Consider the following 27455-nt stretch of genomic DNA (forward strand, 5'->3'; position numbering starts at 1 on the left):
ACAGATATACCTAAATCTAAAAGGAAACAAACAAAAAAATACAAAATCTGATTAAGTGGTGAAAAAAATGTAGCTAAAGCCTCAGGTGGCAAAATTCCATTTATCCAAATCAGATGGAAATATAAGCTAAAGGAATGTCTGAAGCCTGCTTTCAGAGGCAGGAACGGTATCAGTCTGTATGTCTGCTGCCCCAGGCCTTTCATCCTGACCCCAAATCACACAGGTCAGTAGCAACCTTGACACACTGAGATGACAATACCAGTTCTTCTCTGAATAACAAAACAATCTCCTTGAAGAGGTTTAAAGTTAAATATAGACATGGTTAAGTACATACTTTGGTATTAAGGTAGGAAAAATATGCTCATATTTGGTAATAAATTATTTATAGTTTTAATATATGTAAATTATTTGTTGATGCTATGATGGTTGATTTCATATGTCAGCTTGAGACTTGGCTATGGTGCCCAGCTGTCTGGTCAAACACCAGTCTAGATGTTGCTGTGAAGGCATTTCTTAGATATGATTAACATTTAAATCAGTAGACTTTGAGCAAAGCAGAGGACCCTCCATAGAGTGGATGGGCCTCCGTTGAAGGCCTTAGGAGAAAAGACTGAGGTCCTCTAAAGAGGGTGGAATTCTGCCAACCACCCCACCCTCAACATGCTCCCTGCCAGACTGCTTTTGGACTCAAGGCTGCAGCGTGAACTCTTTGGAACTACCGTCTGATCAGTCTGCCCTTTGGATTAGCCAGTTCTCTCTGTCTCTCTTTCTCTCTGTGTACACATTGCACACACACACGTGCACACACAAGCTATTGGTTCTGCTTTTTTGGAGAACCCTGACTAATACATGTTTATAACAAATGACTCCAAAACTTAGTGGCTTAAAGGCACAAATATTTATTATCTCACAGTTTCTGTAGATCAGGAATCAAGGTGCAGCTCTGCTGAATACCTCTGCCTCAAAGTCTCTTCAAGGCTGCAATCGAGGTGTCAGCTGGGGCTGCAGTCTCATTTGAAGGCTCAACTGAGGGCAGGGAGAGGGCGGTTCTGCTTCGAAGTTCATTCAGCTGGTTGCTCACGAGATTCAGTTCCTCGTGGTTTGTTGATCTGATTGTCCCAGCTCCTCACTGGCTGTTGCCTGAGGGCTTCCCTCTGTTCCCTGCCACATGGGTCTTCCATAGGGAAGCTCACAACACAGCAGCTGGCTACCTCAGAGTGAGCGATCAAGAGAGGTAGGAGGTCACCAAAGACAGAAGGCAGTTTTTTCATAAACTCATTTTGGAAGTAACATAGCATCACTTCTCTTGCATTCTATCCACTAGAAGTCACTAAATGCCAGCCCTCCAAGGGGAGGGTATTGCACAAGAATGTGAATACCACCAGGAGGGGAGGGTCACGGGGGGCCAGCTTAAAGGTTGCTACCACATTTAGCTTGTTGGAGAATCTGACAGTTGAGGTTTTTTAATTCTAATTTAAAATCATAATTAAAGAACTGATTTGAACTTGGGATGTATGTTGCAAAACAGGAGAGACTTTTTTCCTAAGATTGTAAAGACTGCTGAGATGCTTGAGGGGACTTCAGATTTATCATATTTATGAATTTAATATATTAGGTTTACTACAGTAGTATAAATACTTGAGAAAGTACTTGGGGGAAACTTCACTTGTCAGATCAGGCAACAAATGTATTAATCTTACGAATGCATCTAAAATGTTGAAGGCAATTAAATTAACTAATTTGTGAGAAGCCTGCGTGTTTAGTGAGTTCTGTAACTTGAGTGACTCAAAGAGCAGTCAAAGACCAATTTGAAAGTTATTGTTAAATTCTACTAAATTTATAAATACAAGTATATGATGTATATAGATATATATATGATTAAGGGCTTAAGGGAAACTAAGTTTTAGAATTTTTTACTTTAGTAAATTGAATATCAATTTAAGAGAATCCCAGTATCTATAATTTGTCCTTTCTTTGAAAAATAATTAATGCCCTCAGAGAAAATGAAATCTGACATTGATAAAAGCAAGTCTTCAGAGAGAGGAACAGAGAGAAGATTCAAATAGATGAGAAGAAGTGGGCAGTGCTGATATTTTGGAGATCTTGATCCCAGGTGTTCCTGCCCGCCGTCAGCTGCATTCCTGCCCTTGAGTTCTGGAAGACACCTTGGTGTCCTTATAATTTTTTTCTCTTGAAACCAAGAGCCCAAACTCATGTTTTTCCCTAGAATCTCTTCTGCAGAAATGTAATTTGTGAAACACAAACTGGAGACACTATCATCTCTAATAATAGTAACTATGAGAATCAGAAAACCTCTCCAGGATGGGAGTGATGAGACACTGTTTCACTCTTGACCTGCCATCCTTTTTTCCCAGATCTGTCCATTTCCCTATTTATTAAAAATAAGTAGGGGGCTTCCCTGGTGGCGCAGTGGTTGAGAATCTGCCTGCCAATGCAGGGGACACGGGTTCGAGCCCTGGTCTGGGAAGATCCCACATGCCACGGAGCAACTAAGCCCGTGTGCCACAACTACTGAGCCTGCACTCTAGAGCCCGTGAGCCACAACTACTGAGCCTGCGCGTCTGGAGCCTGTGCTCCGCAACAAGAGAGGCCACGATAGTGAGAGGCCCGCGCACCGCGATGAAGAGTGGCCCCCGCTCGCAGCAACTGGAGAAAGCCCTCTCACAGAAACGAAGACCCAACACAGCCAAAAATAAATATAAATAAATAAATAAATTTATTTTAAAAAAAAATAAGTAGATTTGATAGTTGAGCCCTGCCTCATGTGGCTATGGAGGAAATAATCAATTTCAAACTGTGCTGAAAAGAATGATTCTGGTTCAAAGTTGCTGATATTACCGTTGCATTTCAGTGACTGATGATGCTTTTATAAACTTTGTGAGTTTTTTAAACTTTGAGTTGTCTTCCTTGTCACTGCTCATTTCTCACGTGGCACTGCTGATTCTGATTCCTAACTGTGCCCCTGTCTGTGTTTACCTCTTCATCTCTATGGTTACTGCGTGTACTGAAGCCTCTATCATCTCTTCTATGGAATTTTGTGATATTTTCCCACTTAGTTACGCAGATTTTCAGGTCAGCTTTTATCTATTCCATTCTGAACCCACCCCAAGCTCATCTTCTCAAACACAAATAAGTCCACATTCCCTCTTCTCAACGTCCAGGAAAGGTCCCCAACTGCCAAAATAAAGTGCAGACCTCTTAGAATGACACACAGGATGCTTTACACCAGCTTTCAACCCTAAGTTTTATGCTGAAATCATAAGGAACTGATTTTAGTTTGCTGAACCAATTATGCACTTTCCCTCTCCTTGGAACATCTTCCTCCAAATTCTTAAAAATCTGTCAAGGCTGGGCTCAAGTGTCTCCTTTTTATGAAGTCTCTCCTTCCCTGACACACCCAAGCAGAGTTTCCCTTACAATATTCCCATCCACCTTGTACAGAAATCTGTTACAATCTTTATAGCATGGAATTGTAATTTTTTCCTCTACATGTTTGCTTCCCAAACATGATTGTGAGCTCCTTGAAGGCAGACACATAACTTATTCATCCTTGGCTGCTTGGTTTCTAGGGCTGTGCTTGAAACAAGGAGGTTATTCAATAAACGTATGTGAACTGAAGGTAGATCTATTAATATTCTTGGAATTTACAACATTAAATGTAACTTAAATTTAAAAATTCACTCAGGAAATATCCTACTTCAGAGCCCTAAGAAAATTATTTAACTTTCCTTACAAATTTCTCTTCTATGGGTAGAAAGGACTGGTTTAGACTGTAACAGAGCACTAAATTAAAGTAAAGCAAGATTGTCTCTTTCTTGAGATAGAGGGACAGGAAAGAATAGAAAAGTACTTTATTGCTTTAGTTTTTTACATGCAGGTTGAAATGTCATTAAAGTAAGATTTGTCACAAATAAGCTGAAACACAACAGGGTTGACTGACTGTAAGTTAAACAAGGGAGAGTTTAAAGAAGGGCTAGTTTTCCCCTTTATTTACATTTTGTTTCAGTGTAAAGGGGGAGAACACAAGCAGGGGTGGACTCAGGGAAGCTTATGACTGAGAATTACTCGGGCTGACTCAGCCTCTTCCCTTTTCTATAAAATGCTTAAGGAGCCAAGAAGAGGTCCATGAAACAAGATACTAGCATTTGCCTTAGAAACCTCTAAAAATGAGGAGCCTATTAAAAGAGAAAGTCTTAGAAATAGAGTCACAGATGTAGAAAACAAACTTACGGTTCCCAAGGGGAGATAGGGGGAGGGAAGGATAAATTGGAAGACTGGGACTGACATATACACACGACTATATATAAAATAGATAATAAGGACCTACTGTATAGCACGGGGAACTCTACTCGATACTCTGTGATAACCTATATGGGAAAAGAATCTAAAAAAGAGTGGATATATGTATACGTATAACTAATTCACTTTGCTATACAGCAGAAACTAATACAACATTGTAAATCAACTAGACTCCAATAAGAATTATTTAAAAAATGAGAAAGTTTTATTGGAAATCTGCCATTTCTCTTCTTTCTGGCTTCCTACCCAATCAAGTTGTGCATTTGCGTGTCTGTGTGTGTAGGGCTCTCCAAATAGTGCTATTCTGCTTAGTTTTTGTTTTTTTTTTAAGTTTTGAATATTTTACAGCAATGACAAGAAAAATAGGCTTGCTTGGAGTTCAGCAATCCTCATTAGTCACTCACCACAACTGGTAATTAGATGAAAAAGATAATGGGAAGCAGGGACTAAGCAGGACTCTGTCATCCTGTGTGTGAAATGATGCTGAGACAAAGCAACCCAGCAACCCTGGTGCCTGACTTGTTTTAGACGTTTTAGAACACAAAGAAAGAATTGTCAGGGATAAAGCCCTACGGTGGATGGGCCGTTTCGGGTTATGACTGATCACCCCTCACCACTAAACAGTTCAGGTGAACCAGCAAGTAAAAAAGCACTTAACTATGTGATAAGCACTTAACCAGCGAGGTATTGGGCACCATGGAAAGGCCTGCTTTTCTGTCTTAGGTGCTGTGATTATAATAAGAAAAGCTTATTCATTGTTCAGTTGCATCTGAATCAACAGTGATTACAAACATCTGTATGCAGATAATTCAGAAATCGATTCCTTATGCTTTTATACTAGGCTAAATATGAAAACCATGTTTCTCTGAAATGTATCCAAATTTTCTTCCTAGCATCTTTACCCTAAAACTTCCATCATCCCTTCCCCCACCCCCAATTTTAATTTTCTTCCACGTGCAGGAATTCTATCCAAAGCATCCCCTGGCACATTCTTCTTCTCCTTCTCCTTTCAATATAGGGAAGATTTACAGATGAGGATAAAAAGGAAAGAGAATAAGCAAAAGCTGGGATGGGGTGGGGCTGGATTTGGGGAAGCCTATAATTTGATAAGGATGAGCTCAGATAAGGCAGGACTGGTGAGTGGTGGTCAGATTGGGAAAGGTCTGGAATGTTCGGCTGGAGGTCTGGACTTCATGCCTCTGGAAACAGAAGGTTCTGAGCCGGGGAGTGACCCAGTTAGAGCGTGTGTTAGGTTACACCAAATCAGTATTTCGGGTTAATAGACTAGGACAGACACTGGGGACTTAAGAGCAGTTAATGAGAAAAGTAAAAATACATTAGCACATGTAGGATGTTATGAGAACTTGATTTGGGGCAGTGGAAGTGGGTCAGAGGGATGAGGAAAACAAAAGATCAAAGACTAGAAAGATCCAACTTCCTGACTCAGTTTCATACAAGGCAGCATGTCCATCCCCATAAAACCCTAGGTGTCTGCTTGTGTTGTTCCTGTAAACTTTCAACATCCCCTCCCTGGTAAGACATAGGAAGTGACCAAAAAAATCATTTTTACCATAATACTTGAGCAGCCATCAGATAAGGGTGATAAAGTTTACTTAAGAAAACGGTGCTCAAAACATCCACCTTGCCAAGAGAACCTCCCCCCTCCCATCCCCATGGGCAGGAAGAATGGAGCAGGCCATTTATCAACTAACATTTTGTGAGCCTTGTGCCGCACAATCAGAATAAAGTAGTCTTTGGATTTATCCAAAATTAGGCAGCCGCTGTGATTCATTTGAAAAGGTCCCTGCCATAGGCTGGAAGTAGGCACCCGGCTATAGGATGGGGAAGCAGCAAAGGAGGTACACAGTTCTGGAAAGCCTCCTACCAAATACTTCATCTATTAAATAGGGGAAACCAGACATTAAAAAAGTTAGAAAGGAAGCAAAATAGTGCAGGAATACCATAATGACCTTTTGTGACTAAGGAAAGTATCAACATTACCATGGATGGTGTTTACTTTGTATAAACTAAACTGCAAAGACCATTATATAGGGCATAGAATAGAAACAAAGTTAAAAGAGATTTAAAGCTCTTTTGTTCCAATTTCCCACTTAGGCAGAAATGCTGTGCACAATATCCCTAGTAGGTGGCTAACTGGTATCAGCCTCCATCATCTCAATGAGCAATGAATTGTCTGCTTCCACCGCAAATGTATTTCATTTGAAGTATCCTAATTCTGATGGTACCGTATACCACATCACTTGGACCTCCACTTATTCACAGTTCTGTTCCTTGGAGAAAACTATGTCTATTCTGTCTCCCTTACAATAACTCAAATGAGAATTTTTGTCCTGAGTGCAGGGGAAACCAAGGGGGCTGTAAAGAGAAGTGTGGGATGACGAATTACGACTTGCTCACTCAGAGACCTATTTGTGTTCTGTTGGGTCCACCATTATATGGGCTGTTTTTTCTTCTTTCCTTTGGACTCATCAGCTAATTATTATTATTAAGATCTCTTCTCAATTAGCTTACTAGTTATACATGATTTATCTTATATATTACCCTAGGCGTGCTTGATTTATTGATATCTAATATTAGTGGTTTTTAACCAAATTTTAGAAAATACAGATACCTTAGAGCACCTTAGCTCTATTTACTCTTAACTTTTGTGCTTTCATATATGTTAAATCCTGGAAGTCAGTAGTTTCATTGCTTAATAAAATAAATACTTATTTCTATTTCCTCACTTCCCTTTCCTTTTCCAATATCCTTCATATCTCCCTGCATTTCTCTTCCTCCATCTGGGGATCCTTTCTGCTGCCTGAAAAACTCTTTGCTTGTATTTCTTTGAATGTGGATCTGTTGTGATAAGTTCTCCCAGTTTTTTTTTTTTTTTTTTTTTCTGGAAATATCTTTATTGCACCTTCAATTTTGAAAGATTTTTTTTTTTTTTTCTGCACGTAGAACTCTAGGTTTTTTGTTTGTTTTGAAACTTTGAAACATTATTTCATTGTCTTCTGACTTAGGCAGTTACTGGTAAGAAGTCAGTTGCCAATTTTATTTTTGCTCCTTTGCTTCCCTCTGGTTGGTTTTAAGATTTCGTCTGGTCATTGGTTTTCAGTGGGTTTTGCTATCTATTTGGCAAGGCGTGCTTTTCTTCTTGTCATTTGTATTGATTCTTGAATCAGAAGCTTGAATTACTTTTGGAAAATTCTTGAACATTGGCTTCAAATATTGCTCCTACCTCAATTTCTGTTTCCTTCTTTTCTAGGACTCTAATTGCACCTATGTTAGACTGTTTTAAGGTCTATATTTCCTTTATACTGTTTTCCGTATTTCTCATCCCCCTTCCTCTTTTTGTTTCAGTCTAGACACTTTCTGCTGACCTATTTTCTTATTCACAGATCAGACTCACAAATCCTCTCTTCAGCTATGTCTAATCTTTAATTTCATCTATCGTTTTCTAAATTTCCGTTATTGTATTTTCAGTTCTAGAACTCTTCTTTTATTGTTTCTAGTTCTTTAGCAAAATTCCCAATCTAGTCATCTAATTTTTAAATATACTAATCATAATTATTTTAAAGTCCATTTCTGATGACTGCAATATCTGGCCCTTAGGGACTGTCTTTAAAAATACATATTATTTTATCACTGTCTGTTTTTATGTGTATTAATTTGTATTGGAATGCTAGAAATTGTATATGAAAAGTTATGGAAGCTTTGGCTGATAATTTTTCTCCAGAGAAGGTTTTTAATAGCGTATGGCAGACAAGGAGAATAATAGTATATCAGTTAAATCTAATACGATATTAAGCTGATTTGAGTCTGGGTTTTAGTCTTCATAAGGCCTGGTCTCTATTTCTGGTTTGCCCTTACTTATAAAGTATAACCTTTTGGGGGCCTCAGATGAAAGCCTGGGCTATTTTTTATTACCTCACCACCATAGTGGGAACTGGCTCTTACTTTTTTCTCCCTCACGTAGTGATACTGATGAGAGCTATGCTTACCTTTTCACCGAGCTTGCCTGTCTCTCAAACCAAGCTGCGAATGGCTTCGGGGGGGAAACTGGCTCAGATCGTTGGGCTTTCGTTTCTGTATATCCTTTCTTTCCACGATCTTTTTCTCTTACGTCCTGGCTGTTTGGTAGTCCTAAGCTCCATTTCTCCGCGCCATGTAACTCTTTAAGTCTGTTCTATTCTGCTTCTCTGCAGTTTAGCAACCATGCTCTGCTCAGTAAAAGCATCTCTGTGCTTTTATAAATTGGTGGTGTCTCAACAGAAAATAGCAAAAACACCGTGCTCATTTCAGTGGGTTTATCTTCTCTCCAGCATCTTGGTCCCTTAAATTCCGATTGCCTGGATAGCTTTCCTATGCCATCAGTGAGACGATTTTTTTTCTTTTTTTTTTTGCATTCAATCAAGCTTTTTTTAGTTTTCTTTCTTTCTTCCTTCCATTTCCCCCTCTCCTCTTTTCTTCTTCTTCTTCTTCTCCTTCTTTCTTTCTTTCTTGAAGCCCATCAAAGCCAGAGGCTACTTGGTAATTTTTATGCTGTTGAACATACTATATATATTTTTTTTCTGTTTTTAGGAATTTCTCATATTTTTCTACACTCTCTTTGTTTTCAGAGCCTTCCTGCATTAGTTAGCATTTATTGCATAACAAAGAACCCATACATTCATGGATTAAAACAACAATTTATTTATCTTGCAATTCTGGAGGTTGGTGATTTGGGCTGGGCTCAGCTGCTTTGAGTCAGGCTTGGCTAACCTTTCAGTGGGGCTCACTCATGTATCTGCTGCCGGCTGCGGGGATGGCTGGGAACTGGCGAGTAGGAGGGTTTTGGTTCTTCCCTGTGTGAGGTCTCATCCACCAGCAGGTTAGCTTCAGGCTTGTTCATGAGGTGGCAGGATTCCATGCACAAAAGCAGAAACATGAAGAGACCTCTCCAGAAATCACACAATATCGATTCTCCTGCACTGTTGTGACAAAGGAGGTCACAAGGCCAACCCACATTCAGGGTTGGAGAAATAGACTCCACCTCTCATTGGCAGAAGCTGCAAAGAATTGTGGCCATTTTTTGGTAGTCTACAACGCTGAAGTCATCGTTAATTCTAATAATTTAAATTTCTTAGACTTTTGCTCATTGATAGTCACATCCATTGCAAACAATGATAGTTTTATCTTTTCCTTTCCAATTTTTTACAATGCCATTTCCCTTCATTGCCTGATTGCACTGGATTGACCAGTCAGTACAATTTAAAATAAAAGGAGAGAGAGTGGGCATCCTTGATTTGTTCCCAATTGCAGAAGAAAAGATTTTGAAAAACTTTGCAATATTAATATGCTGTACTTTGTGGATACTTGTATTTTTTCTGCATATATTAAAATGATCATATGATTTTTAAAGTTATTTTGTTAATATGATAATTTCACTGATTCAATTTGAATATTAGACCAAATTTAATTACTATATTAACCAACTTGTTGATTTCTGTTATTTTTTGATGTGGAAGAGTTTTTTGCTGACTTATTTAGAATTTTTGTATTTATGTTTATTGTGGCACAAGTGTTATTGATCTACACTTTTTAAAATAATGTCTTTTGGCAAGTTTTGGTGAAAATTAATAAAGGAAAACCTCACTAAGATGAAGTCAGGAAGCCAGAAGGGGGAGCTCTCAGGCAGTACCACCTGATGTCAATTACAGGAAGCATTGTCAATTACAGACCCCACCAGAAGAATCATCAACAGGAAAGAATCATCCATCACAGGTCCCAACAGGAAAAGATGTACATGGTGTCTCCTACAAGAAATTGACTACCCCAGCAACTCAGCCCGTGAGAAACCGTCATCACCCTGAACTCTCACTTTTCTCTGATGGACTTTTTTCAAAATAACCCCTTCCAACTTGCTCCTTTTCTCTCTATAAAATAACATTCCTCTTTGTTGTGTATTGGACTTGCCTGTGGCTTTTTCCATAGCTTGCTTTTCCTGAATTGCTATTCCTCTGCTATTCCCGAATAAACCCATTTTTGCCGGTAAAATAACTGTTTTATTTTTAAGGTCAGTATTTGAAATCAAGGTTATAAATTGGGAATTGGCTTCTTCTGTTTTCTGGGAGAGTCAGCGTAACATTGGAATTGCTTCCTCCTTAAATATTTGAGAGAATTAACCAGTGAAGCCATCTGGGTAAAGACTTTCTTTATGGGAAGTATCCAATTATAGATCAAATAAATAGGCTAGTTTGCAATCTCTTTAGTAGTTATCTGACTAATCCAATTTTCTTTCTCTACTTGTGTCCATTTTAGTAAGTTGTATATTTCTAGGTATTTTCCCATTTAATGTAAATATGCAAATTTACTATTGCAATTTGTTAATAATATCCTTGTACTATCTTTTCATTTTCTACAGAACCTGTTTTTATTCCTGAAGTTGTTATTCATGAATTCTCCTTTTACTACCAGTAGTGTGAGGTTTTTTACCCCAGTTTCACCTAATTTAAGCTCCATCGACAGGGTGCTACTGAGTGAAAGAGTAACAGCTCTAGCTAATAGTCATTTGATAAGTTTGAGTTTATTATAGTTCTGGCAGGAGAGAAATGGCACTCTCAAACTGGGCAATCTGCAGAGAGCTGAGTAAAACAATTATTTTTAAAGTTATCTGTGGTGTTCAAGGAAATAGCAAGGGGGAGTGTAGGACCCTGGGGTAGTAACTGCAGGAGATTATTACCACCAAGGACCTGGAGAAGAGAATGGTTCCCAGGCTGTATTGTGAGTAGCTATAGGGGAAGGACTCCCAGACAGATGCTGATACCAACAACTCAGGAATGAAGCCAAGGAAAAATACCCTGACCTCACTTTCCTCTGGTCCTCCAACCTCTTTTGAGAGCCTCCTGTTGACTGAACCAAATCAGGTGCTGACAGGCAAAGGAGTAGTTAGTCTTTATATATCAGCAACCTGGGAGGGCAAACACAAGATATTCAACACATTTTGGATAGCCATTTTGTTACACTTCCCAGCAGTGTCATTGGCTTAGTAGGTGGGTACTTAGTGAGGCTACAAAACTGGAGGACCTTGTTAAGCAAAGATGAAACATTTGACAAGTATATTGTCTCCCCGCCTACTCAGGCTGATTTCTAGATGAAGAGGTTGGAAGACGGAATGCTAGTGGTATCTTTTGGTGTTTTCTGGTTACATTTAGCAAGGAATAGAACTAGGAGTTAAGCTCAGGCTGATATAGGTTAGTTTGCAGTAAAAATGGAAAGAAAAGGAGAAGAGAGAATCCAGAAATCTGGAGCCTTTTGGATTGAAAACTCAAATGGTTTTAGACTCCAAATATGAAAAGGTAAGATTCAGAAATGTTTTCTGCATTAAAGATCCATTAAAGCAGAGTTCTGCCACAAACTACTAGTGTAGAGTTCCCTCTAAGCTGGCTTACCTCAGTGTAACTACCCTTATGTTGAAAGAAGAGAAGGAATGGGGGGAGGAGATTCAAAGAAATACATCAGCCTGAAGGATTATGATTAGTAATTATGACTATTCAAGATATCTGGGTGTTTTTCAGGCAAATGAAATCAACTGGAAGCAAATAGATCAGAAGCCTACTCGTTTTTTTTGAATTGCTCAGCTAAGGAAATCACACGCCAGACTGAAAAAGCCTTTAACTGTTTAAGACTTAAAGTAAACCTTGGGTTTTGAAACTTGCATTGACAGGATAGCGTGTGTGAAAACTACATCACTTCCCAGAAGATCTGGTACCAAAAAAACCCCAAAAACCCCAAAAAACAAACAAACCACAGAGGATAATACAGCAAAAAAGCCAGAGTCCCCCTCCACCTCCCCCTTCCGGCACAATGGTGAAATCATTAATCCCAAATTGAAGACTGTAGGAAAGTCAAGAAAGTCCCCACTTCAGGGCAGAGACCTCACAATGCCTACTTGTAGGCTTGTACCAGGGCTATTGACCAGTGATCCCATTCTTCCCTTTTCTAAATGAGAGATTTGATTGTAGATTCTCTCTGTGCTCATGACTATAGAGTGTGTGCTCAGGTCGGATAAATCGTCCCTTGATCATGAGAAGCCACAGTGTCCTAAAGGAGAGGGCAGGGCCGCTATCGGAGATCTGGATTTGAGTTGGGTATAGTAACTGCATGGGATTTTAGGATGTTTCCCTGGAGTGGGAGTGAATGTATTCAGTGTGAGGAACACGGGATTTATAGAGACAGTAGATGTGGCAAAGACAAAAGATGTGTTTGTCCCTTGAAAATTCATGCGCCCTTTTTATTGTGTAGAGTTGTTTCTGGGAGGCATGTATGTGTCTGCATTTCTCAGCATCTAGATAGGACTTTTAGACTAGTTCTCACCAGTGGGCTATGAGTAAAATAATGAATGTTATTTTCGGGCTGAAATGTTTAAGAAGCAGGTATACGTTCTCCATTTTTTCTTCTCCAGTCCACTGGCTGGAATTGAATGACTGCAAAGCTCTAGACGGTGGAGCCACAAGGCGAAGCAGCCTAAACCACCTCGTGGAAATATGCTCACTGAATACCAGCATTGGACTCTGTGTGAGCAAAGAAAAACAGCTCTATTGTGTGAAGTCATGAATTTCAAGGTTTATCTGAATCCTCTGCTACTCATACTCAATGATTACAAAGTACACAAAGTTCTATAAATTACTTTGTGGGTCCAGGAGCAAATTTATATCTATATCTATATGTTTCTCTCTATATATCACACATATATAAATTTAAGGGCAAAGAAATAAAAATTTACTTAAGCTTATACATTTAGATTTTAGATAATGGTGTCTGATTAGCATTCATTTGCTTTAGGGCAACCTAAATCTAGGAATTTACCAGTTTATCCTCTTACAATTTAAACTCAGGAGGTTGAACCCAAAAATGTGATAGGATTTAATGACAGTCAACGTGTTTTAATGTCATTGTATCCTTCACAGCATCTATACAGTGATGGAGAGACAGTATTTCTTGAGTATAAGACAAAGAAGACAAATGATCATAAGGATGAATGATAGGAATTAATAATAAATTCTTGCATCTGTATGCCTAAATGCATAGGCTGTTACATACATGCACGATGACTGTAAGGTCACTAGCTATTGTGGAATCAGACCCCAGAATATTGCACCATTATATTATTATGGAGTTAGAGTGATATCTTCACTCATGACTTTTAAAATTTATTTATTTATTTATTTATTTTTGGCTGTGTTCGGTCTTCATTTCTGTGCGAGGGCTTTCTCTAGTTGCGGCAAGCGGGGGCCACTCTTCATCGCGGTGCGCGGGCCTCTCACTATCGCGGCCTCTCTTGTTGTGGAGCACAGGCTCCAGACACGCAGGCTCAGTAGTTGTGGCTCACGGGCCTAGTTGCTCTGCGGCATGTGGGATCTTCCCAGACCAGGGCTCGAACCCGGGTCCCCTGCATTGGCAGGCAGATTCTCAACCACTGCGCCACCAGGGAAGCCCTTCACTCATGACTTTTAAAAGCAAGTTGGTGCTAAAGCTCAAATCTATGACTGTAGCAGGGAAAATGTCCAATGTATGTCATGCCTGTCATTTGCCTATTTATTCTCAAATCCATTCCTTTCCACTACACTGCTGGGCTCTGTATCACAAGGGGCTGACCCTGCGAACTACATTTTCCTGACCCCCTTCTCAGCTGGGAGACACTGACAGGATACTGAAGGGCAGGCAGATGGGAGATTTCCTCTTACTTTCATTTAAGGTGGCATCCCTGGCAGGGCAGGTGGCATCCCTAACGCCCACGGGACAGCCCCTGCTCTGTAGTCCCAACTTTGCCTGGCAGCCTCCCTGGTGGTTCCTGGTGCAGCTGATACCCTGCACCCCACCAGTTCTAGAGGTGGTGGTGCCTTCCTGCTGGTGCTGGATTACTTCATCATCCCATGCTTGGTTCCTCGGTTCTTCCAGTACCATTGTAACTGGTTCCTCATATTAGAGTCCTTCAGACTTGAATGCTGTTTTCCAGATAGGACCCTAATCAATATATGTGTGCACTAATGGCTACCTAGAACACAATATATAACACAACTTGCATATATAAACTTCCCAACAAAATAACTTCTCAGGGATTATTTGTTGAATGAGTGAATATATGTATTGGAAGGGTTACTTGAAAACTGGGGGGAGGGGGAGATATTTTAACGTTTCAAAGTTAAACCTAGAAATCCCTATTAATATTTTGTGTAACTGTTACCAAGTCCAAGCTTGTACTGCTCACCACAGGACAGGCCAATAAATCGAGAGACGACTTGTTGGGGCAAGGAATACGACTTTATTTGGAAAGCCAGCAGACCGCGATGATGCTGGACTAGTGTCCCAAAGAACCATCTTACCCGAGTTAGATTTCAGGCTTCTTTTACTAAAAGGGAAGGGGGGTGTGGCTGGTTGTTGCAGACTTCTTGGTGCCGGAATCCTTTGTTCTTGCAGCTGTCCTGTTAGGTCTGGTTACAATGTTTCAATAAACCTCCAACAAGACAAATGTTATTCTCTGTTGTGCAACTTTTTATCTCTAAATGAATGGAAAAGTGTTACACCTTCAAAGGTCAGAGCCTTGAGAATGGGCTATCCTGTGTATTTTCTAAAAGGTACAGAGCCAGCATGACTAAGCACAGGCAATAGAACACAAATGTTAGAACTAAACAGAAAGACTTAATAAGGAGTCAGGTTTGCTCTTCTCTGTTACATAACTATATGCTGAGGAGGAACTTTTAGTAAGAGGTGTTAGAAATGGTGCTAATAAATTTGAATGGAGCCCTAGAATTAAAATGATAATACAGTCAGAAATTCAAAAAAGGAAATCTAGAGGGAAAGATTACAGCCATTATTAAAGCAAGTAGCTTTTCAACCCTTTTCCACTTTGATTCACAATAAGAAATATATTTTATATTGAGGATAAGTACAATCATATATGCATGAGATGCCTGCTATATTTTCTTTTCATTTTCTTCTCTTTTCTTCTAGCATATCCTACCCAGTGTGACACAGTTTGAAAACATGGGTCTCAGCATATTACAGGAACCGTGATCATCTTTGAAAATGTATCCAAAGGATTAAGGCATAACTCATCCTTTGCTCACTCTTTCTTTGTCTTCCTCCAGAGTGGCCACCTATTGTTTTGGTTACCTCGTGTGTGTTCACCCCCTTTCCTCTTGGAAACTATCCCTCTCCTTTTCTTAGTCCATAGGGTTCAGGTCAACTTCCTGCCCACCTCTCCTGTCCCCCCGACTCTCCAACTTGACCAGCTCTGGGGGAAGCATGTCATCTGGTTTCGGTCAAGCAGAGAAGCCATCTCTCTGACCACAAGGAATGTCTCAATAGGTGGCACATAAGCTAAGATAGGCCAATGAACTCTCACCAAAAGCAGTTTCTTGTTTGGCCAGACTGGAAGCTGGTGAGAATCAGGGATGGATCCTGGGAGCCATCAGATGGAGAGAGCTGCCTAATAGAGACGCTACCAAGAGGGAAGGGATGGAGGGACGATGACATTTGTGATCCTGGATCCGGTCATTTTTCCTGAGCACTGGTAAACTGAGTTCTGAAATTCTAATGTTAAGTAAAAAGCTATTTACAAATGATACTTAATTTGTGAAATGACTTAAACAGACCGCTTCAGTATCCCAAATTTATAAACAGATAGGGCAAAATTAGACTGAAATCATCACATAATCACTTGTATTTTAAATGGTACTGCAAATATTTTAAATTATGTTTATAATTTTATAAAATTGGGTTGAATATTTCAATGGCATTATCCAGTCTCTTAATCTTTTTTCAGTGCCAACATATTTTTAGTTTTGCTGCACTGGGAGCCCTACTTCATTTATTAAGAAAAATAGGTTTGAAAAAAATGATCTACATTAGGGTTTTCACTGAAAAATTCAATTAAGGAAATTAAGACTCCCCCTCCACCCTGCAAATTTAATATTTTTTTTTTCCTCAACCACTAAATAGAGGTACCCTATTGTTGTGGTCCGTGCGTGGGTTGGAAGAAGAGTTTCCAGACACAAAGTACTTTAGAAGAGGGTGAGTTTATTGAGAACAAAGAGAGAGTTAGTGAGGGGCGGTGCAAACACAGGGTCCGACTTCCTGATAGACTAGGAAGAGTCGACCCCCTTTGTAGGCTAGTAGCCAACTTTTATAGCCTCAAGACAAAATTCCTGCTGGCAGGATGGCATTAGGTGATTGGTCAGGATGCTATGTGGTTGCTACATGGTGAATATTTTACCTAATATGGACTCGAGGGCTGTCCCATTTAGGTCAGGAAAGCCCATGGCAACAGTTGCTATGGGGGCTAAGTTAATTCCAGAGATTTTTGTCCTGTGCCCTTGATATAGGGCTCCACACCTATAACATTATAGATTTATTTAAAGCTATTTATATAAGATACATTTTAAGGTAAAAATAACGTTTAAAAATATAATGCATATTTTTTTTCAGTTCTACTCAGTATGTGGTTTTAAATGTCTGCATAGTTTATTGATTTAAAAACAATAATTCAAAGCACAAAGTATATTGAAGGCCGCCAGTGCAAAGACTTATCCGCAAATGAAAAGTTTAAGCTATAGCTTTGAACATTACCGTGGAAAAAAGAGTTGAGATAAATGATATTCCTCATACCTATATCATCGACTGGTTAGTTACTGCCACAAGGTATGAACAAGTTTGTGCCTAATTATACAACTTCTCTTAGATGTTCACTGATGTTCACTACTTGGTGTTTTTCAAAGACGTTATGTGGACATCTAGACAACAGTTACTCATATTCAACGCACTCCTTAAAAGTGAAGGCAACAGTTCTCTGTGGCAGAATTAAAACAGAGCAAGATCTGACAACCTGCCAATATCTCTAGGAAATCCTTATTAATCTCGCATGGATGGATTTTGCTCCCACCTGGGAGCTTTGGAGTTAGCAGGCAGAATGTGTTACTTCCACAATATTTCTATGAAGAAATGATTGATTTGGAAATTTTGTGCTTTCACTATTATTAGCATTAATTATTGCTTGCAAATAGTGTTACCCAAAGCAGGTGCATTTAATGATCCTATCTTAAAATACCTGACAGGGAAAACGGCAAAAAATCACACCTATTTTTACCTCTTGTTATTACTGCTTTGAAAACACAAAAGCATCTTCAGTTGAGGTGTTGACAAAATTGGTTTCTTCCTCTCAGTAGCTATACATAGAACACTAAGTAACTTCTGAAGATTAGAAAAAAAAAGTTTTATTGAAAAGTAGGCATTTTTGAAATTGGTACAAATAAACAAAGAAGTAATCTGAAAAATATTACATTTGTATTTTATTCTTAATAAGCATGTTTTAGGAGCACTAACTATCCTTTTTGCTATAACTATTAAAAGTTTCATTCCTGAGATTTTTGTAGTCAAAATTCTTAAAGTAAGCAAAGAGGAAAGAAATGTTTTCCCCAGATGGGAGGCTGAACTGTGGATTAACATCTCAGCCAGTTAATTTCTGTCACTTTTCCATACATTAGATTTTTCATTTAGGATATATTCACACTGTAATTTATTCCTTACCTACGGGCCCCCAAAGGTGCCACATCCTCAAAGAGCTGAAATATTCAGCTGAAAGATGGTATATAAGTAAAAGTTATCGTTACTAAATATTTGCCATTGTAGGTAGCTTCCTTCTTTTAAAGTGCGAACATGGAAACAAAATGAGTTTTTCACATCTGGTTTGATATAAATAACAATTCAAGTATCTCCTTTAAAATGACGTTCTGAAAAACATTAACATTTATGAATCACAAATTTAAATATATTCTCTGCAAGGCAGAATATTCCTGGAATATCCTTTGTTTTAATCATTACTTAGACTATAAAGATCAAAACCTAGCTTTGGTCCATGTCATATTTTTGATAGTTCCTCATTTTTTAAATCTATATACTTAGCTAATCATTTAGAAAAAATGAACATCACATGCATGAAAGGAAAGCTTCAAATGATAACATTTCATTTAAAAAGCTGTCTTCAAATGAAGATGTGGTCTAAGTCATTTGTGCTTATTTTCAGTTAAAGCTGACATATAAGATGTTCACTGAGCTTTCGTGTGAAATGGGGTTGTATCATAATCTTGAAAATGAATTCCCTTAGAAGTTGTGATCTTCATTATAGCCCCATTCAAAGTGTCGTCTTCAATGAGTGTTATTAATCCATTGGCAATCATTGATGGGCTAAAAATAAAGGAAACATCAGGGTTTTAAAATTAAAGAATGAGGCATAATTATCACATCGTCTTATTTTTGAAGTATCTATCACCTTTAACATGTAATAGGGAAATGTATATCGTGCAGCTATTGCTACCTTTGTTTTTTATTCGATTAGGTAACTAAATTATAAATTTAGTGGTAGATTTCCACACCCACCCTTCTGTTATTTTATAGCAAGGATTCATAAATTTATATTTATTATTTACACTGAGTAAATGATTATTTTTCCATCTTTAACCTATCAGTAGAATTTAGACTTATCAGATAGAAATGTTTATTAGAGTAGAAATTTGAAGAATTGTAGCTAACATTTATTGAACGTCTATTATTTATCTGCTACTGTTTTAAGTACCTTACATATATCAACTTATTTGTGGACTTTCCAAAGTCCCCTAAGTTTGTTTTAGTATTATCCCCATTTTACATGCAAGAAAATCAAGGTAAGTAGAGGTTGATGGATAAGTTCATGGTGGGTGTGGTGGAGTCAGGATTAGGTCCAGATGACTCCGTCCTGTGAGACGCCAACTGCTCTAACTCAGACAGGGTTCCCCAAACATGTGTGTTGATCAGTTGTTTCTTAGGAAAGTGGTTGAAGTCGGGGGGCATATTTAATTTCACAAAGGGTATGTATGAATATTGCTTGGAATTTAGGCAGATAAGGTATCATTGCTTCCAAAGACAACTAAACATCACCTTTTAAAAAAAGTATCTGATTATGGTTGAAGGTATTAATGATGCATTCTTTATACCTAAAAGCAAAATTCATGATGTGTCAACATATTCTATTCAGAAACCCAGAAGAAGAATTTTTTTTCAGAGATTTTGTCAAACCAAAACTTTGAAGCTTGCATGAGTTTCTCAAATTTAAAAGCTAATTTTTTTCCTTTTGATTGCTTATGTCTAGATAGCACTTTGCTCCATTGTATAAAGGAAGATAGATAGGTATAGTTTTACTTACTCCAAAATTCCATAGTATTTCATCATATCCTTGATATGATCTGTGTATTCTATATATTGTCCCATGTTCTCTTCTTTCTCGATGGATTTGAGGATGGGTGTGTTAACAAAGCCTGGGCAAATGGCATTCAGCCTCACACCACTGTCCATGAGATTAGCAGCCATCTGCCAATGGGAAGTAGAAGGTTGCAGATTTCAGGAGTTTTGTAAATGTATAACATAGGATAAACTGATAATTAAAGCTAGTTAAAAGACGGATGTGAAAAGTACTAGGCAGCTATCCTTCTAGCTATATAACGATGACAATGGTAAGGCTGACTGGTGGCAGAAAGTAAAAGAATACATAACTAAAGTGCTGAACTAATTCTTGCAAGCCTCACCTAATTACTTTTTTTAAAAAATCAATATTACTGGGCAACTCCTGAAAATACTTGATTATCTAAAGCACTCTTATCTACTGAACACTGCAGGCAGCTAAAGGTAATAAGCTGAGGCTTAGAAATGATATCCCAAGTTTTCTTTGAAATTGGGGTTGTATTAAAGAGAATACTTACTTAAAGAATACTGTTAGTGGAAAATTTTAGGACTTTGATTGATTCTAAAGACACTCAGTAATTTGTACTATCTGGAAGACAATTTTAATTATTTTTAGACTAACCTTCTTTGGCTTTTATTTGAACTATTTATAAAACAAAATGTAAGTCAATTATTTGTGGATTCCATTTGCTTTCTTGCTAAAATTTATTCATAACCCCCCTAATCAATATTTGTGGTGCTTTCAAGGTTCTCTGTGGACAAGCACAGAGTAATAAGAAATTTGAGTTGCCCGATGTGGACTAAGGTCAAATAAAACAATGCTCTGCTTTCTTGTTTCAGCTCTTACACCATGAACAAGTGTCCTTTTCGCGGTACTTGCCCATGTTTTTCTCATCTTTGTGCTTGTGTTGGTGATTTTGCTATCTGAAATGTCTTCAAGGCATAGTGCTGAAGTGCTGTCTAGTATTTCTAAGTGCAAGAAGGCTGCAATGTGCCTATGGATAAAATACACGTTAGAGGAGCTTCCTTCAGGCATGAGGTATAAATGCTGTTGGCCATGCTAATACAATACATATTAAACACAATGCATATTAAATAAGGTGTCTTTAAACAGAAATATACATAAAACTAGGCTATGTGTTGATTAGTTATTCAAAATGTTGTAGCCAGAGGTTCACAGGAACTTAACCCTGAATTTCCCCTATGAGCAACAGTTTAGTACCCTCTAATTCAGTGTTTGCAAGTGAATTTATAGAACGTAACTAACAAATAATGAGCATCAACTGTACAGGTGTCCAGTCTTATAACTGTAAATGCAACAGGTCTGGTCTTCGCTTTGATTTACTTTGCTTTGTAGTGGTGTTATGTGTTCATTAAAAGTTGAATTAAAGATTAAGTCTTTGCAAATTAAATTAAAATTTCCAAGCAATTTCAATTAAGAGTGTGAGAGCTGCCAATCTTCCTTTTTGACTGAACATTTACCGTTCACCATCTGCTTTCTCTATCCCTAGCGTTTCTTGTTATCAATGATTTCCTGTTCGTCTGGCCCCTCTCTCCATTTCACCTAGACTAACCCCTGTAGAGGTCTCCCAACTGCTCTTTCCTTTTCTGCACTTGTCCTCTCTCATACATTCTTTCTGAATCTCTCTTTTTTTGTCTTATTTTGTGTTTTTTTTGGCCATGCCACGCAGCTTGCAGGATCTTAGTTCCCCAACCAGGGATTGAACCCAGGCCCTTGACAGTGAGAGTCCTAACCACCGGACTGCCAGGGAATTCCCATACATTCTCTAAAGAGCAGCTAGAATGGTCTTCTTCAAATGGAAATATAATCTTGTCACTCCTGTGCAGAAAAGACCCATTGACGGCTGCATTTAGAATAAAATCCAAGCTCATGACCCTGACTCATAAGCCGCCTTTCGTCTGGCTTCTGCTTACATCTCCAGTCAATCACCATGCTACTTTCCCCTTGCTCATCAGGCTCCATTCAAGCTGCCTTTTTTTGTTTTTCAGTTATTATTAAAAGGCACTTCATGCTATCAATGCATGTGGTCAATTAGTTCTAAAATAGTCTTCTAAGCTCTGTACACTTTCACCCTAGGTCTCCATGGAGACAGCATCCTTGACAACCCTATCAGGTAAACGCTGGCCGCACCCCTCCTTCCATTCTCCACGCTCTCACTCGTTTTTACCATATCTTCAGGGACAAGTAACACCTGGGGCATACTGCATGTTCCGTTTAAGAAAGTCTTAAGTCAATGATTTTTAAATTGGGAGTCAATTTCAAAAAATAAGGAATATCTTCCCATTTTTTACCCTTAAGGATATTTTTCAGTAACCTGTGTTTAGAATCTACTTCATTTTAAAATTATCTATTCTAGGGACTTCCCTGGCGGTCCAGTGGTTAAGATCTGTGCTTGCAGTGCAGAGGGCACGGGTTGGATCCCTGGTCGGGAACTAGGATCCCACATGCCGTGTGGTGAGGCCAATAAATAAATAAATAAATAAATAAATAAATAAAATGGCTAATTTCGTGTTAAAATAAAATTATCTATTCTATATTTGGTCCTTTACATGATCTGAAAATTATTTTTAATAATAAATACTGAAGTAGAACTTATTTTTCTATCTTTAATCCAGATGTATTGAATTCTGACTCTGGTGCCCTCTACTTCATAGAACTCATGCATCACACATGCACAGAAAAGAGAAAAAGAGACACTGCAGTCACTGTATCCTTACCGCTGCCGAGCGTGTAAATCCAATTATGCCATGTTTGGAAGCACAATACACAGGCTGTTGTGCAACAGGCATCAGCCCTGAGACAAACAAATAAAAAACAAAAACACTTTTATTAAAAAAATAAGCAGACAAACCCCAATACTTGCTATGAAAATGAATAATTTGTGCCTGTTCCATTTTAAGATTAATCTAGAAAATACACTAAGGTAATCACTGGACAACTTTGTAAAACTCACTAGTCCAGGCATAGTTTATTCCTCCTATAACCTCTACTATACTGTCCAAAATTTATGGTCAGTAAGCTACCGCCTAGGGATGTAGCCAAGAGTGGTACATAAGTTTTTCTGCTTCCCTGATGAAGTCAAGAGAAGTCACTGTTATCTAAAACACCGAAAGAATCATCTTGAAATCCAGTAGGTTACTACCTAATTTTCAGTTTTTATGTCTGGATTTTTAAAAAGTGTATATTCTTTATTTTTTAAGGCTTCCAAATGGCTGAAGGAGTTTAAACTGCTTAAGCGGGATCTGGAGAGCATTATTTGTCTTCATTATAAGTTGGTAAGCATTCCCCTGTCACGAATTGCACTGAACAATGCCGCTAAGTGTTTAAGAAAATTAAAAGTTAACTTCTTTTGATTCTGATCTGTAGCAGATGCCTAGATCTTCTCATCCCATGACTTAGGAAAAGAAAACCAGAAATAAAAATGTTTGATCCTATTTTATTTCCTTTCATAATTATGTACTCAGCAACAGAATTCAAGCAGCTTTAGAATTGGCTTAATTTTCCATTTACACACAATAGTAACTGCTCAAAAATATGATTAAATCCATGGTGTGGCGAAAAAGTGGTACTGCAGCAGGTATGGCATCTTTTCTCCCCTATCTCCCAGCCCGACGTTACCCCCTCCCCGCTACCAGAAGAAACAAAACAAGAAAAACTGATTTTGCTGTAGTTATTATCACTGTCAAGCTTATTTCTCATAATGGTCAATTCTCTTATCTCAATCAACAGTGAAACTTTTAACTAGAGCCATTTGTACGTCTTGGCTTTTAACTGATTTCTTGAGTTAACGTGTTCTACCATTTTTAAAATTTGTGATTTCTCCAAGGAAGAGCGATCCCTGATTACTTTAATGTTATTAATGTCAAATGTCATGATACTACTAAATGATTCTGCTGAGACGTGGTCATCTCCACTCAGCTAACTAGTCCCAGAACCCCACCGCTGGAAAGCGTGTTGTACCAAAGTGCAGTAATAAAGGCGGACCTTAACCACTCCCTGGGTGCCTGCCAGGTCTCAATTTATGAAGTACGTTTGCTCAAGAGCAGTTTAAATCCCTGGAGATGGTAGATCACACAGAGTGCGTCCTCCCAATGATCTCAAAGTATGTAACGTGGTTCTCTTTTTGTTTTGTTTTGTTTTTTTCGGTTCAGTAACATGTGTAAGTTAATTAAGTTTGTCAGTGTCAGTCAACAAGAACTCATGATGCCTCCACAGGGTGAACAGGTGTATTAGGAGATCGAGATAAACAGAATAAACAGGTACAGCCAGGCGTTGCTGCTTCTTGTTCTTGTAAGTAGGTCACTGTTCTATCCGCTCCTTCAATGTTTATGAGACCAAGGTAGTGGCTGTAGGTGGCATTCACGGGCAGCAGGAAATGCAGACTGAACCTGAGTCAGAGATGAACTGTTGACAGCCACAAAAAACGCAAGGATGTCAAAGATGAATGAGAATGAATTTCTGTTATGTATGTGCAGGCACTGAGCTTCCGAACCCAAGCTGGTTCAAAGTGTCACAGCAGCAAAAGAGAGCAAATACTGTTGTGTTGGTTCTGTCTAAGAAGCCAGCTGCAAAACACATACTTTCCTTTAAAGGTAGAATTGCAGATGCAATTAGAATTTGTTTGCATTTTTAAAGTGGCACTTGGTTTTATGCCTCTCGTGGCACTCCAATGACATTTTCACTGCAATCCTGCAGAATGTTTCCTCTTGCATTGCTTTCACTCTCTGGCATTAGATCAAAGGCGGCATAGATCCATGTCAGACATTCAGAAATCAAGCATCCTTTTAAGATATTTTTACAGCTTTTTGGTATAACTGGCATACAATAAACTGCTTATATTTAAAGTGTGTGGTTTGATAGGTTTTGACATAGGTCTACACCCACAAAACCACGACCACAATCAAGATATGAACACAGCCATCCCCTGAAAGTTTCCTGGTGCCCTGTCATCCTGTCATTCTGCCTTTCCCCTCCCCCTAAGCAACCACTGATCTGTTTTGTGTCACTATAGATTAGTTTGCCACTTCTAGAAGTTTATATACATGTAATCATACAGTGTAAACTTTTCTGTCTGACTTCTTTCACTCAGGATAATTCTTATGGGATTCATCCATGTTGTAATGTGTATCAATAGCTCATTTCTCTTTCTTCCTTTTTTTTTTTCCTCTTTCTTCCTTTTTTTTTTTTTTCTGAGTGAATGGTATTACACCATAAGGATATACCTATCAATTGCATATACATTGCTCTTTTGATAGATATATTCAGTTTTGAGGTCTTATAAAAAAAAGAGAATTCTATTTTTCAATTATTTTATTTAGGCAAGTTGTAGTTAGTTTAGTTAAGTAGAGAGTTTTTCTTTATCTCCCCAGTACATGTAGATTTTAACTGTGGCTCCTTACGGTTCAAACAGGTAAAGATGTGTGGGGCTTTGTCCCTAACTTGCCAACTGACTTTCAATGTAGAAGTTTGCTCTCTCTCCCTCAGTTTGCTGCTTTGAAAAGGGAGGCTGAAGGGAGAGAGAAAAGGTGTTTTTTTTAAGGCTTTTCTTTTTGACAGTGATTTTAGTTGGGGTGGAAATGTTTCAGAAATCCAACATTTTCTATTGGGTCTCACGATCCTTTTCTCCCTTCCAAGTATAACATTACTGCTGTTGTGGTCAACTTCAGTATCGCATTGTTTAGCCATACCTCTGTTACCAACCTTAGACCTGCAGCACCAACATACAATGTTTCCATGTGCTTCAAATAAAAACCTGTTCTGAGGCTAGTAATAAGGGTCAGCTCAGAGAATTGTTCAGGGTGTGTCTGACATGACTCTGGGGACACCACTCACATGGTAGTTTGTGGAGATTGTGCCCCACAGAGTTCCTGCAGTTTACAACCTGCACAACTATACCTGGCAGCCCTCCATGGTAGAGGAGGATGGCGGAGCAAGAGACTGAGAAGGCTGAACCAGTGGAGGTAGGAAGAAAACAAGCTAAGCATCGTGTCACAGAAATTAAAGACAGGAATATTTTAAGAAGCCTAGAGTGGTTACTTGTATCACGTGCAGAATCAAAAGAGAAATGGCTTTTCTTTGAGATATGAACGTCTCAAAATCACTCATCTAAAAATAGTAGCCCTCTTGGTTTCACCTCCTTCTCCAGCTGCCTCTCCACTGCTGCACAGCTCACCCTAACCAGGCTTTCCTCTGACCAGTCCAGTCCAACAGATGTTGTGGCGGTTGCCAGTGACGGACGTCTGCTAAGGCCAGGTCTTCATCGTGCTTGATACCTTGCTCAGTAGCAACCAACACAGTGAATTACGCTCTCCTTGCAGCACTTCCCTCCGTACGCTGGTGTCCTTCCACCTCACACTCACCAGCAGGTCCTCCTCCACGTCCTCTGCGGGCTGCTCCTCCTTGACCAGACCCAGAAATAGGCTGGGGGACCCGAGAGCTGGTCCTGGTCCTCTCTGCTTTTCTATGCACACTCTTTCCTTAGGTGACCTTATCCACTCCTGTGGATGAAATTCATTCCCTCCATGTCTCTTTCATTCTCATTCTCTCTCTCTCTCTCACACACACACACAAACACACACATACACACACACACACACAAACACACATAATTTTCAAATTTAAATTCCAGATGTCCAGCCAAGATCTTTTACTCTGTCTTGAGATGGGAAATTTAGTCTTCTTCCCTTAAAATACAGTGTGTGCTAATTCAAAAGGTTTTATAGGAGTGAATTCATTTTAGAAATATGTGTTTGGTACCAAGTAAGCGCCAAATATAATGAAAGCATGTTTTAAATAGTTAGTTGAAATGTATAAAACCAAGGGGAGGATCACCATTTGACCAGAATGTTATTTCCTATACTACTTAACCATTTAAAAATGTCCTTTTAATTGAATTGGTCGAGACAGATTATAGCACAGTAGTTTGGATTTGGGGTGCCAGACTGGCTGATCTCAAATCCTGAATCCACCACAGTGAGCTCTGTTACCTTTGGAGGGGTTACTGCTGCGTACCATGGTGTTTTTCCTCTGTGAAATAGAGTAGTAATAGTAGCTATTGTGAGTCCTGAATGAGCTAATTTACATAAAATACTTAAAACTGTGCCTGACACATAATAAGCATTACCATTTGCTATTATCTTTATATAAATGTAATCATTTTTCCTAAAGATGAAACATCTCAAGTCTTGTTTATTGTTTTATTTACCTGTTTATCCACATTGTACCTTTTTATGAAAATGTATCTTTTGCACTAAAATGCCACAAATCTGGTACAGCATCCTAACTGGGTTTGGTTTCTGAACCTTGGCAAACCATGGACTCTTGCTAATCCTAATTCAAAAGTATTACAGAAGTGCATTCATTTAAGAACTATGTATTTAGTAACTTTAAATACAAAGGATATTGACGTAGTATTTTAAATCTGCTCTATTGAGAGCCCCTGGCGCAGGGGTAGGGTAGAACTTTGATATCTGACCATCCAGATCACCCCATCTGACTTCACAGGGACTTCTGTCAGGATAGTGGCTACAGGCCCAGTTGCTAGAATGAATTTGGATTTTTTAAAATCTTGCAAATTAATTCCCATATGCACAGCAAAATTATTTCGTCTTCATGTTAAAGGATTTAAGAATAACGCAACAAAGGACTGAGACCATGAGAGAACAGTCTCTAAAAGAATGTTATTTTGTTTGATGTTGTGAGGAATCCTTAATTGTGCTTAAAAATGGATGCCTTATATTTAAAAAGTTAAGAATAGATTTTCAATACTTATTTATTCTGGGCCCAGCACTCTGCAAGTTTACTTAAAGAATTGTGAAATGGCTCTCTCTCCAAAATACAACACGTAATTAGTTGC

At 38.6% G+C, this 27455-nt stretch overlaps 1 protein-coding gene and 1 long non-coding RNA gene across 3 annotated transcripts in view; one reads left to right on the plus strand and one right to left on the minus strand.

Moving 5' to 3' along the window:
• LOC309634069 overlaps nucleotides 1-24421 on the plus strand; it is a 36441-nt gene extending 12020 nt beyond the window's left edge. Inside the window, exons 2-5 of the long non-coding RNA XR_014247831.1 lie at nucleotides 10045-10155; nucleotides 10730-11663; nucleotides 15319-15905; nucleotides 22801-24421. This is a non-coding gene — a long non-coding RNA (uncharacterized lncRNA). The remainder of the gene's footprint in view (nucleotides 1-10044; nucleotides 10156-10729; nucleotides 11664-15318; nucleotides 15906-22800) is intronic.
• The window catches only part of HPGD (15-hydroxyprostaglandin dehydrogenase), a 32919-nt gene continuing 21830 nt past the window's right edge, over nucleotides 16367-27455 (minus strand). Inside the window, exons 5-7 of one of the 2 annotated variants that reach the window (XM_082403602.1) lie at nucleotides 22318-22394; nucleotides 19544-19707; nucleotides 16367-18549 (exon numbers count right to left, since the gene is read on the minus strand). In XM_082403602.1, the coding sequence (XP_082259728.1) occupies nucleotides 18411-18549; nucleotides 19544-19707; nucleotides 22318-22394 (380 nt within the window). In that variant the 3' untranslated portion in view covers nucleotides 16367-18410. Of the gene's footprint in view, nucleotides 18550-19543; nucleotides 19708-22317; nucleotides 22395-24892; nucleotides 25107-27455 lie in introns of those variants that run through there. The other variant, XM_082403603.1, reaches the window with a different exon arrangement.

This window comes from Balaenoptera borealis (assembly GCF_965194805.1).
Source record: "Balaenoptera borealis genome assembly, chromosome: 8".
NCBI classification, from domain to species: Eukaryota; Metazoa; Chordata; class Mammalia; order Artiodactyla; family Balaenopteridae; genus Balaenoptera; species Balaenoptera borealis.